At 47.7% G+C, this 17,783-nt stretch overlaps 2 protein-coding genes across 2 annotated transcripts; one reads left to right on the top strand and one right to left on the bottom strand.

Annotated features, from left to right (window-relative positions):
- Positions 1-600: 600 nt before the first annotated feature.
- On the top strand, positions 601-10,787 carry LOC119301971 (WPP domain-interacting protein 2-like). Its single transcript, XM_037578980.1, has 2 exons — positions 601-1,992; positions 9,902-10,787. The coding sequence occupies exons 1-2, from the start codon at positions 1,002-1,004 to the stop codon at positions 10,546-10,548; spliced, it is 1,638 nt and encodes a 545-aa protein (XP_037434877.1). The 5' UTR covers positions 601-1,001; the 3' UTR covers positions 10,549-10,787.
- Positions 10,788-11,904: 1,117 nt separating this feature from the next.
- LOC119301970 (photosystem I reaction center subunit V, chloroplastic-like) lies at positions 11,905-12,627 on the bottom strand. Its single transcript, XM_037578979.1, has one exon. It carries the CDS (start codon positions 12,541-12,543, stop codon positions 12,109-12,111), a length of 435 nt encoding a protein of 144 aa, XP_037434876.1. The 5' UTR covers positions 12,544-12,627; the 3' UTR covers positions 11,905-12,108.
- Positions 12,628-17,783: the final 5,156 nt, after the last annotated feature.

Raw genomic sequence — 17,783 nt, 5'->3', positions numbered from 1 at the left:
ACGGTCTGCCCCGACAGGGGGTAGGCATGAGATACGTAGTTTGTTGGAGAAGAAGAGAAACAAGAGAGAAGGGATTGCGTTCATGCCAAGGAAACAAGTGAAGGAGAGCAACACCTGAGAGCATAAGGCGGCGCGTGTGAGCCACAAAGCCGCATGTCGCTGCGCGATCTTGCCCCTGATCGGGCGGTTCGTGCGCGACCGGCAAGAGACATAGCCGGTCAGCCGATGCAGAACGTTTACCTTCATCTAGAAGGCTTGGCAAGCGAACATCATTTGATAGCAGATTTAGTTATGAGGAAAGATCAAACGACGACAGTTTTCAAACGAAAATTACTTTCTCGACGAAGAAATTACCATGTCGTCTGAAGAAAATGCCGCCCCTCGTCACTTCCTCACAACTAAAACTGCCACGAAATCGTTTGCATATGCCACTCTCTTTGGCGAACGTTCACCAGGTAAGAGGGTCTATTTTTTTTCTCTAAAAGGTGGATCCGACCTTATAAAACTCTGCATGATCTGTGTCTGTCTGGTAGAATGATGTAGAAACCGATGAGGCCATGACATACACCAGGGCACCTGGCCGCATTAGCCGTCTAGCCGTCGCCGTCGCCCTCGCCGGCCGCCTAGCTCGCGCCTCCTCCTGCCCCCGCTCGATTGTCCCGATCCGACGGTGCTCGATAGGCAGTAATGAATTGATCTTGGTAGATTGCGTAATCAAGTAGAGAAGACAGGCATCATAGAAGCTGCTGCCAGAACGACCATAACGATAAGGAAAACTCCATTCCCCTCCCCTGTTTTCTTTACTCCCCTCCCCCTGCTTCCTCCCCACTTCCACTCCTCGGTTGGATCTCCGGGTCCGAGATCGAATCCCGGGAATCCCCGATCCTCATAGCCCCGCCATGCGCTCCCGACAACCCCAGCGCGCCCCCCTCCCAGCTCCCTGATCCCATCCGCCTCCCAGGGCCGCCGCCGTTGACGCCAATTGGCGCCGGACGGACGGCATGGACTCCGGCGCCAACAGCGTCGGCTCCGTCGGCGAGTCGCCGCCGCCGCTCTCCCCGCCGGGTCGCCCGGCCGCCAAGGGCCGCGGCCTCCGCCGGTGGCGCCGTATCCCCCGCGAGCACCACGACGACGACGGCGGCTCCCCCGCGGGCCCCGTCGCCGCCTCAGCCGCCGCTGGCGCTGCTAGCGCTGAGGTCGACCTGGCGCAGCTCCATAAGCGCCGTCTCCCCGTCGGCGCCGACGCGCCCAAGGGGAAGCAGGAGGCGGCGGCCGAGGAGGATAGTCCGGTCGCGTCGGTCGAGTCCAGCTTCGTGCCGCCGGAGGCGCCTCCGTCGCCGTCCCCAGCTCCGGCTCTGACTCGTCTGGACCCGGATCTTGGCCTCCTGATCGCGTCCGCCGGCTTCTCGGTGGGCGCCGGCGGCGCCGACTCGGACAACAGCGACGACCGGACCAGCAAATCCTCCACCGCGCTCCCGCGCCACGACTTCTCGCTCGCCGGCTTCGGCCGCGACCGCGACAGGGCGCGGTCCCGCGCCCCCGGCGCCGCCGCTCACGCCAAGAACCTCCGTACCGCACGCGCTCGCGGCGCGGGTGCGCGCGCCTTCTCCGCGGCCTCCTCCACGGTGGAACCGGAGAACTCGCGCTCCAGCGTCGAGTCTGACCTCCGCAGCACTGGCGCTGCTCACGCTCGAAAATCAAGCGCTGGCATCAGCAGTAATGGCGTTCACAAGTTTCTCTACACTGATGGCGACCACAGCGACGATGAAGCTCCAAGTGAGCACTTGCGATCTGCAGCTGGAGGTTTCTATAAGGAGAATGGGAGTGCAGTAGGGAGAATGGCAATGGGGAATGGTGATTTGTATGCCCATGATCACGGATTTCATGAAGGGAGCATCGGCAAGGGTGAGAATGGAGGGATCCATTCAGGTCTTGATCCGTACGCCGACTCAATTTCGATGCTTCAGTCAGCACAAGAAGCACTTGAGAATGGTATGATTATATAATCCCCCTTCAGTTTATTCTCTTAAAAAATCCCTTTCGCTTTAGCTTGATGAGCTAACGAGTTTATTCCATTAGATCAAGCAGGTGTTTGTTGTTAGGAGTAAGCAACTTGTATTCCCATGAGGCCATAGGCCGATATATATATACATGTACAGGTGTGAAACATATGCAGGAAACCCCTCATACAACGGGATAAATACAAAAGGGGTACATGACTTATATTATAACTCTAACACCCTCCTCAAACTCATGGTGGATGAACAACACTGAGTTTGGAGAGATAAAAGCCATGTTGTGCTCTAGTCTGAGCCTTCGTCAGGAAATCCGCCAACTGTAACTCGGAAGGCACATACTGAAGAGCAATAACCTGATCCTGCACAGCAGCACGCACATAGAAAGCATCAACACCAATATGCTTGGTGAGCTCATGCTTCACAGGATCGCGTGCAATGCTGATAGCACCTGTACTGTCAGATAAAAGCAGAGTCGGTGTAGTGACAGAAACACCAAAATCCTGAAGTAACCACCGTAACCAAGTCACCTCTGCCGTCAAAAGAGCCATTGCTCGCAACTCAGCCTCGGCACTCGAACGGGAAACTGCAAGCTGTTTCTTCGTCTTCCAGGCAATGAGAGAACCACCAAGAAAAACACAGTAAGCAGAAAGTGAACGGCGATCGGAAGGATCACTAGCCCACGTAGCATCCGAATAGGCCTGGAGCTGTAAAGAACTGGAGCGAGGAAAGAATAGACGGTGAGAGATCGTGCCTCGAAGATATCGAAGAACACGAAGGAGATGACTATAGTGAACCGAGGTGGGGGCAGAGACAAACTGACTCAGAATATGAACCGGATAAGAGATGTCCGGACGAGTGACAGCTAGATAGACAAGACTGCCAACAAGATGACGATAACGCGTCGGGTCAGGGAGAGGATCACCATCAGTAGCACGGAGGTGAACATTGAGCTCCATAGGAGTCTCAACAACGCGCTCGTCAGTAAGAGCAGCACGAGCAAGAAGATCCTAGATATACTTTTCCTGGGATATAAAAAAGCCATCAGAGGTAGAAGAGACTTCAATCCCAAGAAAGTAGCGAAGGGGTCCAAGATCAGACATAAGAAACTGCTCACTAAGACGGGCCTTTACAAAGGCAATATACTCGGGGTCATCCCCCGTGATGATCATGTCATCAACATAAAGAAGAGTCCGACCACGAGGAGAAAGGTGAATAAACAATGCTGGATCATGAGCACTTGCTAAAAAACCAGCAGCAGTGATCACAGAGGCAAAGCGCTCAAACCAGGCGCGGGGGGCTTGCTTAAGGCCATAGAGAGAGCGACGAAGACGACATACCATGCCATCAGGAACAGAATACCCAGGTGGTGGCTGCATGTACACCTCCTCACGCAGCTCACCATTAAGAAAGGCATTCTTAACATCAAGCTGAGATATAGACCAGTGGCGTGCAGAGGCAACGGCAAGAAGTGTACGAACAATGGTCATATGAGCCACAGGAGCAAAAGTCTCGTCATAATCACGACCATGCTCCTGCTGAAAACCACGAGCCACAAGACGAGCTTTGTGACGCTCAAGAGAACCATCAGAGCGAGTCTTAACCTTGTAGACCCACTTACAAGTGATTGGACGGACTTCGGGAGGAAGAGAAACAAGATCCCAGGTACCAGTGCGTTCAAGAGCAGCAATCTCCTCTGCCATCGCAAACTGCCATTCAGGATGAACAACAGCCTGACGGTAAGAAGTCGGCTCAAGAACAGCAGCACCAGCGGTGGGAAATCCAAAGCGATCAACAGGCGGACGAGGACGAGAACGCAAGCCATAAGTAGGCTGAGAGGAAGATGACGACCCATCCACAGAGGCATTGACTGGTCGTGGACGACGAGTGTAATGCTGAGGAAGAGATGGAATAATAGAAGGAGGAATCGGCAAGGTAGAATCAGGGGGTGGCGACGAAGAAGTCACCGGAGATGAAGGTGTAGAATCCGGTGACAGACTGGGAGAGGAGACCGGGGAGGAAGTCACCGGAGATGAAGGTGGAGAACCCGGTGACATGCTAGGCGAGGAGACCGGGGAGGATGGTGGCGGCAAATCAACTAGATGTGGAGAAGGAGAGGAAGTGGAACGGAGAGGTACAGTGTCGGCGGGGGTGATAGGTGAGTCAGGAAAAGTGAGGAAAGAGATATCCTGCACTGAAAAAGTCGAGGAAGATGGGCGTGGGTAGAAGGGACGAGACTCTTCAAAAGTCACATCTCGAAAGATACGCATCCGACGACCAATAGGATCCCAACAACGATAGCCCTTATGCTCATCACTGTAGCCTAAGAAGACACACTCAACAGACTGAGCGGTCAGTTTGGTGCGTTCGCGAGGGGCAAGAAGAACATAGCAAACACAACCAAACAAGTGAAGCATCGAATAATCGGGAGAACGATCAAAAAGTCGCTCGAAAGGAACACCACCCTGTGGAGCAGCGGAAGGCTGTATATTGATAAGATAGGTGGATGTGGAGACGGCCTCAGCCCAAAAATGAGGCGGGAGAGAGGCAGCAATCATCAATGCACGAGCCGTCTCAAGAAGATGTCGATGCTTTCGCTCAGCCACACCATTCTGAGCATGAGCACTAGGACAAGAGAATTGAGAGAGAGTCCTGTGCTCAGCAAGAACACCACGCAACATCTTAGAGATATACTCGCCAGCGGAGTCAACACGAAAAACACGAATGGGTGAAGAGAACTGAGTATGAACCATGGCAGCAAAACGCTTATAAATAGACAACACCTCAGAACGAGAAGTCATGAAATAAAGCCATGTGTAACGAGAGAAATCATCTATGAAAATAATATAGTATTTATGACCACCTTTCGAAGCGAAAGGGGCCGGACCCCATACATCAGAATGGACTAAATCGAAAGGACGCTTAGACACTGACTCACTATGTGAATATGGTAACTGAATCTGCTTGCCCAGACGACAACCCTGACACTCTAAAGAGACATCTCCTGAGACAGACCCCAGAAGGCCTCGACGAACTAAAGAAGACAACCGAGAACCACACAGATGACCAAGTCGATGATGCCACTGCTGGAAGGAACCAGTGACGGAGGCAACAGAAGCGGAAGAACTGGCGATGGTGGTGGCATCAGAAGGAACATGAAGCCAGTCCAACTCCCAAAGACCCTGAGAATCACGGCGGCGAGGGCCAACCCCAACCAGAGTGTGCGTGTGACGGTCCTGGACAGAACAAGAGTCAATGTCGAGGATGACGCGACAACCAGAATCCGTAAGTTGACCAGCAGAAAACAAATTCATGGTAAGTCGAGGAACATGAGCAACATCAGGAACAGAATAAGAAGGAGTAGTAAGATTGCCTCTACTAGCAACAGAAAGTGGAGTACCATCAGCAGTGAAGACATGAATAGGAGAATCCAGTGATCGAAGAGAGGACAAAGTGGAGGAATGAGAAGACATATGAAAAGAAGCTCGAGAGTCCAGAACCCATGGGGATGTACCTGACTGTGTAGAGGGTGATTGCTCAGTGCGGGAAGCATCAGTCACAGAACCGGCAGTACCCGTCGAGGAAGAACCTGAAGCCGCGAGCAGACGCTTAAGTCTTAGAATATCCTGCTCAGTCAAAGCAATGGCTGAAGCTGTCGAGGTAGATGACGAAGTCCCTGAAGATGATGATCGAGCCTTGCGCAGGTGTTTCTTCTTCGTGTAGCACTGAGACTCAAGATGACCATCATTGTTGCAATAGGCGCAATGTGGACGGGGGCGACCTGAGCCTCCAGAAGGAGTGGGCAAGAGCGGCGGAGCACTCAGCGAGAAGTGGTCGATGGAGCAGGTGGCGTAGGAGCACGAGTAGCAAGCACAGAGGGAACCTCCAGCAAACCAGCACCACGTAAGCGAGTCTCCTCAGCACGAATCTCAGAAAGCGCCTCCATGAGAGAAATACGGCCACGAGCGAACAACTGAGCATGCCGGGGCTCAAACTCCTTACGGAGCCGAGACAAGAACTCATAGACGCGATGAAACTCCAAATTGGCCTGGACAGCCTGGCAACAGGGGCAGGTACGACACCCAGCACTACGGAGAGAATCAAGCTGGCGCCAGATAGCAGAACTCTGTGCATAGAAGTCATCAACAGTAGAGTCACCCTGCTGAAGAGCATGCTCCTGACGGATCACAGAGAGGTATAAGGCATCACCAGAGGGCTGATAGCGCTCACGAAGACGGGTCCACATCTCAAAGACAGTAGGAAGACCCAGAAATTCAGAAGCAAACTGAGGCAGAACACTAGCAGTGAGAACAGCTGCAGCACGAGCATCATCATCAAGCCACTGGGTGTAAACAGACAGAGCACCATGATACGTCTGAAGAGCCTCCTCATAAGCCAAAACCCTCTCATCATAAGCACGATCAGCAGCCTCATCAGCAAGCTTAGCCGCATCCTTGGCGGCCTGATTAGCATCCGTAGGAAGAACCGATGGAGTTGGCGGAGTAGGGGCCACCGGAGGAACTGGACGTGGCGGACAGCAGACCTCGCCAGAAAGAACACCCCAAAGACGGATGCCACGCATGTGAATGCGCATGAAGCCAGTAAACTCGGTGTAGTTAATACCATCAAAGATCACCGGACAGCGAGGGACAGCAACATAGCCCGATGCAGCAGCCATTTTTTTTTAGAACCGACTAGACTTGGCGAAGTGCGCGGGGCTGGCGAGCGGGGCTTGGCGAACGACGGCTGTAGCGTGCGGGGCTAGCGATGCTGTGCACGCGAAGTGCAAAGCTAGCTAGACCAAACCTGATGGATTCTCAAGCAACAAACACGTAGACGTAGATGACGTATACGTGAATTTACTTGGCCGGCTGCTGGATCGGACGGGGCTAGCGGCGGCTGTGGCGCGCGATGGATAGAACGGAGTAGCTTGGGCGGGAGGGCGCTGGCTTTAGCGGCCGTCCACTGGAGATAACGCCGGCGACTAGATCAGAACCAGGGAAATCACGGCGGTAGAATCCAGCGAGGGGAACGGCTGGCGGCTTGATCCGGATCAGGGAGCACGGTGTGGACGCGATCAGGAGGAGAGGGAATCGCACGGGCGGGAGCGAAGGCAGCGGCCCAGCCTGGCGATCCACACGGCGGCGACGGAGAACAGAGCGACGGCCACAGAGGACGGTGGCGTCGCGAGGCGGATCAATCAGCACGAGTTGCGGCGTGCCAAAAGAAAATTGACCTAGCTCTAAAGGAACACCACCCTGTAGAGCAGCGGAAGGCTGTATATTGATAAGATAGGTGGATGTGGAGACGGCCTGAGCCCAAAAATGAGGCGGGAGAGAGGCAGCAATCATCAATGCACGAGCCGTCTCAAGAGAATGAGCTTAGATCAACAATGCAAAGAGAGGCCACAGAAATCCTATAGAGAGGACAATGACCAGAAAAAGGCTGACGGACAAAAGTTTGGTGGACTCGCATGACATGAGAAACACAAAATATCAACGGATTTGGTGGACACAGCAGAAAACAAGGAAGGTAAAATCTAGGAAGCATACACGACACAAAGATGCAAAATCCATCGTGTATGCAGAAGACATTGGACTCCTTTTTTTTGTTGTTGAAATCAAGATGGGAACGGAAAGACAGCAGCTAGTATGCAGGAGCGAACTCAGCAGCAAAGCAGCAGCTATAGCACAGCAGCCTGAACGCAGCAGCACGCACATCGATCTGGAGCTGGACGAGGTAACCCGATCTGGCGCACAGGTGCGAACGCAGCACAGTAGCCAACCAGGCGAGGCGGGCTTTGATCCATGCAGGCGATCACGTCTGTGCAGGCGCACGTCATGGGCGCACTCGTCACCAGTTTGGATCCAGCGAAGCAGCTGGGCGGCAGGTGCCCCGCGAACGACAGCGGAAGACGAGATCGACCCAGAGAAGAATAGATCGACCGAGAAAAAAAAAACTAGTGGATCGTAAGGACGAGTTGCGGCGTCCAGAGACCTAAACCTAGGCTCTAATACCATGTTAGGAATAAGCAACTTGTATTCCCATGAGGCCATAGGCCGATATATATATACATGTACAGGTGTGAAACATATGTAGGAAACCCCTCATACAACGGGATAAATACAAAAGGGGTACATGACTTATATTATAACTCTAACATTTGTTACTATTTGACATGGAAATTTGCATTTCACATACCCTACTTACCATCTTAGACCTTAGAGGGCGTAGTTCAGAATTTCTACTACTACCGAGTATTTTTGTTCAGCTATTCATTTTGAGATTAAACCGTTTGGTTTCCTAAAACGGCCTACTTTATTAGCTGGAAATAACTGAAAGCTTGATGTATCATAGTGATCAACAATAAATGGGACAAGACATACATCCATGATGTTTGTAGAGGATCCTAGATACTAATTTTGACAAGTTTAATCCACTGTGGCCTCATGCTTCGGTCATACCAAGTGTTGTGGATTCAGTAACACGTCAATTCTGAAGAAAGCGTATCATCTTCAATAGCCATTATTAGGGAAAAGTGGTCATTCTCCTAATCTGTTGCTGCTGCTTCGCTCTCATGTTGGATCTGCAAGATGTGGTTACATCAGTCTCTTTCTCTTCTTGGTACGCCACCACCCCACCCATATGCTTGGCCCCTTTGATGCAGTGACTTCTTGTCCAATGAGGTTCCTAGTTGTGCACAAGTCACCTTTTGGCCATTGCGAAAAAAGAAACCAGTTTTGCAGTTCCTGCCTATTGATTTAACTGAAAATCACAGTTGAATTTAATTTGTTAAGCCTTCCCGAGAGGAGAATCTGAATGCTGATTTTTTTTCCGTTTCCCTCATGGAAGCCTGGTGATAGTGAGTCATTTCATTAACAGAGTTGAAATGGAAGAGAAGTTGATGTTTTAGTAACCCATGTTTCATCAACATGTCCAGCTTGTAGTAAGAATTGAGATGGAAGAGAAGAGAAGTTGATCTCTGATAGGAAAAGAACCCGGCGAAGAAGAAATTACTTGTAGTAACGGAGTTGATGAACTTCCAGCGAAATAGCAGACATGATTGCGAGCTAGAAGTTAGGACACATCAATGCTACTTAGCGATGTGAGGGTGTCAGCTGTGGCGTGAATACACAACAACGGTGGCGGAAGAGGGAATGGAGGCTACAGTTATAATAATATAATGGCTACAGGGGAGGCCGCGTCTCCACTTTTCAATGAGCTTGCTCCCATGGAAAAATATGGCAAACCTGGTGTAGAACTTGGCTCACATTATGTTGGGAAATCCTGCTAAAACAGTCCTTATTGATATTTTATTCCAGTGTAGGTTTAAGGCGAGGTGTTAACAGTGATAACAATGCTTGTTTAAAAAGGAATGCAGTATGCATGTTCTTCTTTGCTGTTTAACACATCAGACTATCAACATTTAAGTGGTGATTTGGTGAGTTGATCAATACATTAGTTCAATGCTCTGGCAATTAATTACTGCCATTGTGGACTTCCCCATTTCATGAGAAAAGATCTCTTGTGTTTTATATCATTATATTCTCTGTGGCAATTTTTTTAATGTATATTTCATATCAGATTAAGTGGTCTGCTTCATCTCCTAGTTTTAAGAAAGAAATTTTGTACTCCGCAGTCCGCAAGCTTATTTCCTAGTAGTTTCAGTAGCAGCCATTATAGCATAAAAAAATGTGTAAAAGCATCTGCTTGCCCTCCATGTTCTGGGAAGTTTCCTTGGTCCATTTCCTATTATAAATTCGTGAGTGCTCTGTTGCCGTATCATTGCAGCTGGACGAAAATGTTTTGTTGAAAACATGAAACCATCTTTTGCTTCGGTCAAAGTGTTTTTTGCAATAACTGTTTGCTTCTGCATATTTCTGCAGAGCTCCAAATGTTTGTGGAAATCGGGAAAGAAAGCAGTGACAATTCCACAGACAATTCCGATGAAAATGAATGGAGCAGTTCACCCAATTGCGAAGATTTTTCAGAAGAAATAAGTGAAAAGTTGAAGCTTCTAGAGTCCAAGCTGGAAGAAGCTTCCCTTCTCATCGATGAGAAGGATTCGAGAATACTTGAACTTGATACACTCAACAAGACAAAACCAGGGGAAACCGCACTATACAATAGCAAGCTACTTTCCCTACAGTCTGAAGTTGATCAACTGCTCATGGAGAAGATGGAGGCCGATATCCAGTGCTTCATCCTGAAAAGAGCTTCAGAAGCTTGGCAGCCCCAGACTGAGGGTCAGGGCGCTCTTCAAGAAGCTCAGAAGACTCTGTCCGAGGATCACAAACAGCTGGAGGTCAAGCTTCGGCACACCGAGAACAGAGCGAGGACGCTAGAGGATTTGGTGGAGAAGCTAGAGTCACAGTGCAAAGAGCTCTCAAACGCTTCAGAGGTCCTGAAGCTGCAGGCCGGAGCGAGTCGAGCTTCACTTTTTTGTTCGGTTCAGTTAGTGCTGCTGTGCATCGCAGTGTGGACATTCGTCGCGCGGTTCTTGCCCTCTCCCCCCGAATTTGTACCTACTTGATGAGGTTAGAAAATTTCTCTGCGGATGAGCCTCTGTGTAAACATTATTGAGAAGTTACTTCCTGTAATCTATTAGGCATTGGTGGCCTTAAAAAATTTTCTGTTTGTAACATCAACTCAGATTTTGCTAGTTACCATCACTTTACTGTACTTATTCACAAATCTTGTTGCTGGTTCTCTCTTCGCTGTATCCTGGAAATGTTAATGAATTCCAACATCCAAGTGTACCAGTGCTCGTGCTGTCATCTTCTTCCCTGTTGCTGTTTGAATATGCTGTGCCTGTGCAAGTCATGAAGCAGTTATGCAATTTTTCTGGGGCATGCGTACTGAACATTACTGTCTCGTGGAGAATATAACTGTCTCATGATTCAGTTGACAGCTAAAGTCTACGTTTGGTAACCGGTAAGTAATCGTATTGATGATAGTACTGATTCAGTTGGCAGCTAAAGTCCACGTCCTGTAAGTAATCATATTGATGATATAAGATGGATGGTAAATCAGGGTGCTTGCGAACAAAAAATGTGTGTCCCCGTTGCGACGCATGTCAATTGCATGTAAGAAATAGGAGTATAACTACAGATGTTGAGATTGGCTTCTCTACCGTGCATGGATTCATTGTCTCGATGATGTGTCTAGCATCATTGGTGGACGTGTGGGGTTGTGTCTTCAGCGGATCTGTTCTTAATGAATTTGCTCGGATCTGGTCGTTCGTCTACATTCATGTGTTTTCAGGTTGAATTCTTCTGATCTATACTATTTTTCATTGGCGGCGGTTGCTGGTCTGATGCGCTGGTTCTATAGGGACTTAGCAAAACGATTTTTCAACCGTCTACTACAATAAATTTTGTCAGGCTCCGGCGAGGGAGGTGCATTGATGGCGGCGCGCCTTCAACTTGCTTCTTTGCTTGTAGTCGTTGCTAGGTGGTCTGCGGAATTAGATGTAATTTTTGTTATTTCTGATATTCGTTGTACTGCCATGATTGAAGATGAGTTAACCGAAAGTTTTTTCAAAAAAAAATCTCGTTTCAAATGTTTTCTTCTATTTTTTTTTCTTGTTTCACTGTCCGTGCGCTTTGAAGCAAGACAGATTCTAAAAGGTCAAAAGATAAAAGTAGCACTGATCTCAAAGCAACCACAGACGGTGGATCTACGCACATGATATCCCGTGCACACTAAAATTGCCTTGTGACCATGAGGTCATGGGTTCAAGTCCCGGAAACAGCCTCTTACAGAAATGTAGGGAAAGGCTGCGTACTATAGACCCAAAGTGGTCGGACCCTTCCCTGGACCCTGCGCAAGCGGGAGCTACATGCACCAGGTTGCCCTTTTTTTTTTTTTACTATGGGGAAAAGAGAGATAAAATCATTCATGTGGCACTGAATACACACACGCGGTTGCACTACCTGTCCAGATTAATCAATCTTTCACCACCTCACATACATACAAACATGATAGTACACCATCAGCGTATAATATAGAACTAGTGAAAACACGGCAGATTACAACAGCAAGCCGCTCCGGCCGGCACGCAGGCGGGCAGGCAGGGGAGATGTGGGACGGATCAGCCGAAGAAGGGTGGGTCGTATCCGTTGCTGGTGGTGGCGAGGATGTAGTAGGCGACGATGTGGCCGATGGAGCCCCAGGCGAGGACGTCGACGAGGTTGAAGCCGACGGGGTCGTTGGACTTGAGGATGCCGGCGAACTCCTTGGCGCGCTCGTCGCCGGCCTCGAAGTGGGTCTTGCCGTTCTGCTCGGGGACCTGCTTCGCCACGTTCTCCCGCTGGAAGTTGAAGAAGACGAAGCGGCCCATCACCAGCGACAGCCCCGTGCTGAGGCTGATCACCACCGACGGCTCCAGCGCCGCCCGCGCCGCCACGGACCGCCTCGCCGCCGACGACGAGGCCCCCCGGAACGAGACGGCCGCGCGCGGGGACGGCGCCAGGCGGAGCCCGGCCACGGTGGGCGGGGACAGCACGGCGGCGGTCGAGGCGGCCATGGTCCTCCTCCTTCGCTGGAGCTGTGTGGGTGCTCAAGCTCAAGGACCAACGCGCGGCGAGTTCTTGATCTCGGTAGGCGCTACGTACTACGTGGTGTTTGGTGTTGTGGGTATATAGGGGGGTGGTGACGTGGGGGATATGGTGGGGGCGCGGGAATGCGAGGTTAGTGGAGGAGGGGAGCGGGATTTCGCGGTGTGCTCATGGCGTGTGGCCATTGGAGGGTGCTGGATAAGGTATCTGAGCCATACCCTTTTTTTTCTGCACTTCTCTTCTCACGGCAAGTCAGCACTGTGACGCGTCGCTTGTGTGCCCCTCGAGAGTTACATGGATGGATGGCCAACTGGCCAGCAGGCCAAGAGTAGGTGAAGAGGTGGCTATGCCGGGTGCCTCGTATGAACATCGCAGTTCAGATTTTTTAAATTTCGCGTTTGCTAATCCTAGGATAACTGAAAAAGAAAAACAGTTCAGTCGTCCAAGCAGGAGACGGGGATGACGGCCGTCCGTGGCCTAACTACTCCCTTTGTTTCTAAATATAAGTCTTTTTAGACATTTCAAATGGAGTATAACATATAGATGTATGTAGACATATTTTAGAGTGTAGATTCACTCATTTTACTTCATATGTAGTCACTTGTTGGAATCTTTAAAAAGGCTTACATTTGGGAACGGAGGGAGTGGTTGTGAAAATTCCATATCAATCAAATAAATCACAATGAATATGAATATGGTATCACTCATCGCATATATTTGTTACTTTAAAATTGAAGAGTGCATAACATACCAATCGCTTGAAATTATAAAATCGCTCGTTTACATATTATAAATAAAGTAGTACCAGATAAACTTCATATTTCATATCCAACTTCTCATCTTTCTAAAAACATAGAAGAAAATAACAAGTTAGGTTGGCAAGTTTAAAATAGAAGTGACATCATGTGAAGGAATAATGTAAAGTCACTCACATTTCGAATCGTGCCTTTTCGATTTTTCATTGCCTTAAAAAGGTCAAGCACAACATCATTACTAATGGGAGAAAACATCTCTTTCTCCACACAGCAAATTAGACAATCACTCATGAACTGATCACCAGCAACTTTTTCTTGACAACATTCATAGCCGAAAGCATCTCTCCGTGGATGTTTTGGTAACTGGGAATAGCAATACTAGCTTTAGAAGATGATTGACCAAAGGAAAAGTAACATGTTTATTTAGCAAGATCGGCAATCCCATCCAAATTAGCAAACCTTTCATCCGCTCACACATTATCAATGTAAGTGTGAAGTTCAGGACCAAGATCATCCATTTTTTCGAATCAGAATCATCTGGATAAAACTCGGCTAGCTTCACCAAGCTATCCAAGTTAAAAGCGACAAATCCATCTTTTGGGTTGATATAGCCATGTGGGCAAGTAATGCAGAACTTACCTCATTGAAACGGTCATCAAACTCTTGAAGTTGCCAGTCAATAACGGAATTAAGACACTCTACTCGGTAATGTTGGAGGTTTGTCTTATTAGTTTTTGTCTTGGTTTGTGTCGATTGATATATTGCTCCTGCATATCCGCGTTCTCAATGTGATGTTCTTCACAAAATGAATATGCCTTTTTGTATCAGTGAGTCCCATCCATTCTCCCTTAGTTCTTGTAGCTCATTCCTTGTTGACTTCACACATAACATGGAATTAAGGATGTCTTGATCATTCTTTTGCAAGGAACGTGACAAAGTATTTGCATTTCCTAATATATCCAGCATCATGTGCAAATAAAAACACAAAATCAAAGGTCTCGAAATATGCTACAAGACCACGTGCACGGCTTTTCTTTTCATTTTTCCTTCTTCATCCACATATTTTAGAACATACATGGTTGCAGGGAACAACGTCACTAGACTTGAGAGAGTTCTGTAGTGTGAGCCCTGAAGGAAATATGCCCTAAAGGTAATAATAAAGTTGTTATTTTATATTTACTTATATCATGATAAATGTTTATTATCCATGCTAGAATTGTACTTGATACATGTGTGGATACATAGACAAAACATTGTGTCCCTAGTAAGCCTCTACTAGACTAGCTCGTTAATCAAAGATGGTTAAGTTTCCTAACCATAGACATATGTTGTCATTTGATGAACGGGGTCACATCATTAGAAGAATGATGTGATGGACAAGACCCATCCATTAGCTTAGCATGTTGATCGTTCAGTTTTATTGCTATTGCTTTCTTCATGTCAAATACATATTCCTTCGACTATGAGATTATGCAACTCCCCGATACCGGAGGAATACCTTGTGTGCTATCAAACGTCACAACGTAACTGGGTGATTATAAAGATTCTCTACAGGTATATCCGAAGGTGTTTGTTGGGTTGGCATAGATCGAGATTAGGATTTGTCACTCTGAGTATCGGAGAGGTATCTCTAGGCCCTCTCGGTAATGTACATCATAAGAAGCCTTGCCAGCAAAGTGACTATTGAGTTAGTTGCGGGATGATGTATTACGGAACAGGTAAAGAGACTTTCTGGTAACGAGATTGAACTAGGTATGAAGATACCGACGACCAAATCTCGGGCAAGTAACATACCGATGACAAAGGGAATAACGTATGTTGTCATTACGGTTCTACCGATAAAGATCTTTGTAGAATATGTAGGAGCCAATATGAGCATCCAGGTTCCGCTATTGGTTATTGACCGGAGAAGTGTCTCGGTCATGTCTACATAGTTCTCGAACCCGTAGGGTCCGCACGCTTAACGTTCGATGACGATCTTGTATTATATGAGTTATGTAATTTGGTGACCGAATGTTGTTCGAAGTCCCGGATGAGATCACAAACATGATGAGGAGTCTCGAAATGGTCGAGAGGTAAAGATTCATATATAGGATGGTAGTATTCGGACACCGAAAGTGTTCTGGGGGTACTAGGTACGTATCGGGTCACCGGAAGGGGTTTCGGTAACCCCCGGCAAACTATATGGGCCTAATGGGCCAAGAGAGGGACAGACCAGCCCCTAAGGGGCTGGTGCGCCTCCCTCATATGGGCTGGCCAAATTGGAGTATAAAAGGGGAAGGAGGAAAGGAAAAAGGGAATAGAATTCCCCCCTCCCCCTCTTGCCTTCCTACTCCGAATAGGAATAGGAAAGGTGGGAGGCCGAATTGAGAGGACCCCAAGTAGGATTCCTCCTACTTGGGGTGCCCCCTTGGATGCCTCTCCTCCCCTCCAACCTATATATATGAGGGGGGCACCACTAGAACACACAAAAAACATTGTTAGCCGTGTGCGGCGCCCCCCTCCATAGTTTACGCCTCCGGTCATATTCACATAGTGCTTAGACTAAGCCCTGCGCGGATCACTTCACCATCACCGTCACCACGCCGTCATGCTGACGGAACTCTCCCTTGATACTTTGCTGGATCAAGAGTTCGAGGGACGTCATCGAGCTGAACGTGTGCAGAACTCAGAGGTGCCGTACGTTCGGTGCTTGATCGGTCGAAACGAGAAGAAGTTCGACTACATCAATTGTGTTGTCAAACGCTTCCGCTTTCGGTCCACGAGGGTACATGGACACACTCTCCCCCTCTCATTGCTATGCATCTCCTAGATAGATCTTGCGTGATCATAGGAATTTTTTTGAAATTGCATGCTACGTTCCCCAACAAGCCCCAACATGTGTCACCAGCTCTCTGAAGAGTTTGATCTTGATTTAACCCTCAGCCAGTGCTAATTTGCCCACTACCTATGGCTTTTATTACATCCTCTTGATGTTTCTGTCTAATCATGTCCTTTCTTTTGCAAGAAGCTCCAACTGCATTAAATAAAATGGAGATCATGTAGAAAAAATATGCAATATCTTCATGCTTCTTTGGTACTGCTACAATAACAAAGTGGAGTTGGTGAGAAAAACAATGCACATAATAGGCTGACTTATTCTGTTGCAAAATCTTTGCTTTCAAGCCGTTGAACTCGCCATGCATATTGCTAGCCCCGTCATAACATTGTCATCTGACTTGTTTTATGCTTAAACCAATATCGGTGAATAATTTTTGAAGTGCGGCATGAAGACATATTGCCGATGTTTCTTGCACATGTACAACTCCAACTAACCATTCAATGATAAATCCACGCTTGCTAAGATATCTCAAACCAACTGTCATTTCCTCTTTGTCAGACACATCAACAGCCTCATCAATCAACAAGCTGAACACATGAGCTCCAGTTTCTTAAACAATAGAATTCAAAGTTATCTATGCACAAATATAAGGGGATCATTATAAATTAGTGTAACTTGTGAGACAACAAAAATGGTAGGAAATATAATTTAATGACGATGTTACCTTGGCAAAATAGTTGGCAATTTCCTTCTAAATATCTCCACATACCCGCTTGCAATTTTGTGGAGCATTCTCAAGAACTACCTTCCGTATATCATCATTCTAATTTGCCAAAGTCTTTACCAACTCTCAAAATTTCCTCTTGTTTTTTGACTCTTCTGATTCGTCATGGCCTCGGAAAGCTAAGCCTTGATGCAACAAGTATCTAACTGAATCAATTGAAGCATTAAGACGAAATCAATTTTGCTTTTTTGTAAGATTAGTTTGCTTATCGAGGCAACCTGAATTGATTGATCTTGATTCATCAAAGCATCACATCGTTTTACTGCTACATTATGAAAGCTATTAACATTATCTTTACCCTCATGGGTACCTTATCCAACCTACTTTTCTTGTTCCAACCATTTCAACCATTAATTCCAAATGAATCACTCCCAGGTTGTCCCTCATTGTTATCTCTGAAAATATAGCAACACAAACAAAAGGCCTTATGCACCTTATCACTATACTCAAGCCAACGACCATAATCTTTAAACTATTCTGGATTAAACCTTCATGGAGTATCTCCAATGTCCCTATGTGGATAAACAAAAGTAGACGGCGGCCTGTAAGGTCCCCTCATTAAATATCGTCGCCTAATCTCATCTTGATTCTTAGGGTTTCTTGTGAACTCTGGAATTCTCTACCGATCAGCTGTATCATAGGGAACCTCATCTAAATTAATCTCTTTCTGGATAGAAGGCTTCGGGAGACTACTGGAAGCAACATTTGTGCTCTTTGCTTACATCTAATGGGTGACCTTGATGTCCCCGCATCATTATCGGGATTAGGTTATCGACTTCTCTTCTTTGAAAAATATCTTTCCATAGCCTACATAAATCAAAGTCTAGGAGAAAAGGAATTAGAAATTAG

This window comes from Triticum dicoccoides, chromosome 5A (genome assembly GCF_002162155.2).
Source record: "Triticum dicoccoides isolate Atlit2015 ecotype Zavitan chromosome 5A, WEW_v2.0, whole genome shotgun sequence".
Classification (NCBI taxonomy): domain Eukaryota; kingdom Viridiplantae; phylum Streptophyta; class Magnoliopsida; order Poales; family Poaceae; genus Triticum; species Triticum dicoccoides.
This window is presented reverse-complemented; position numbering and strand designations above follow the sequence as displayed.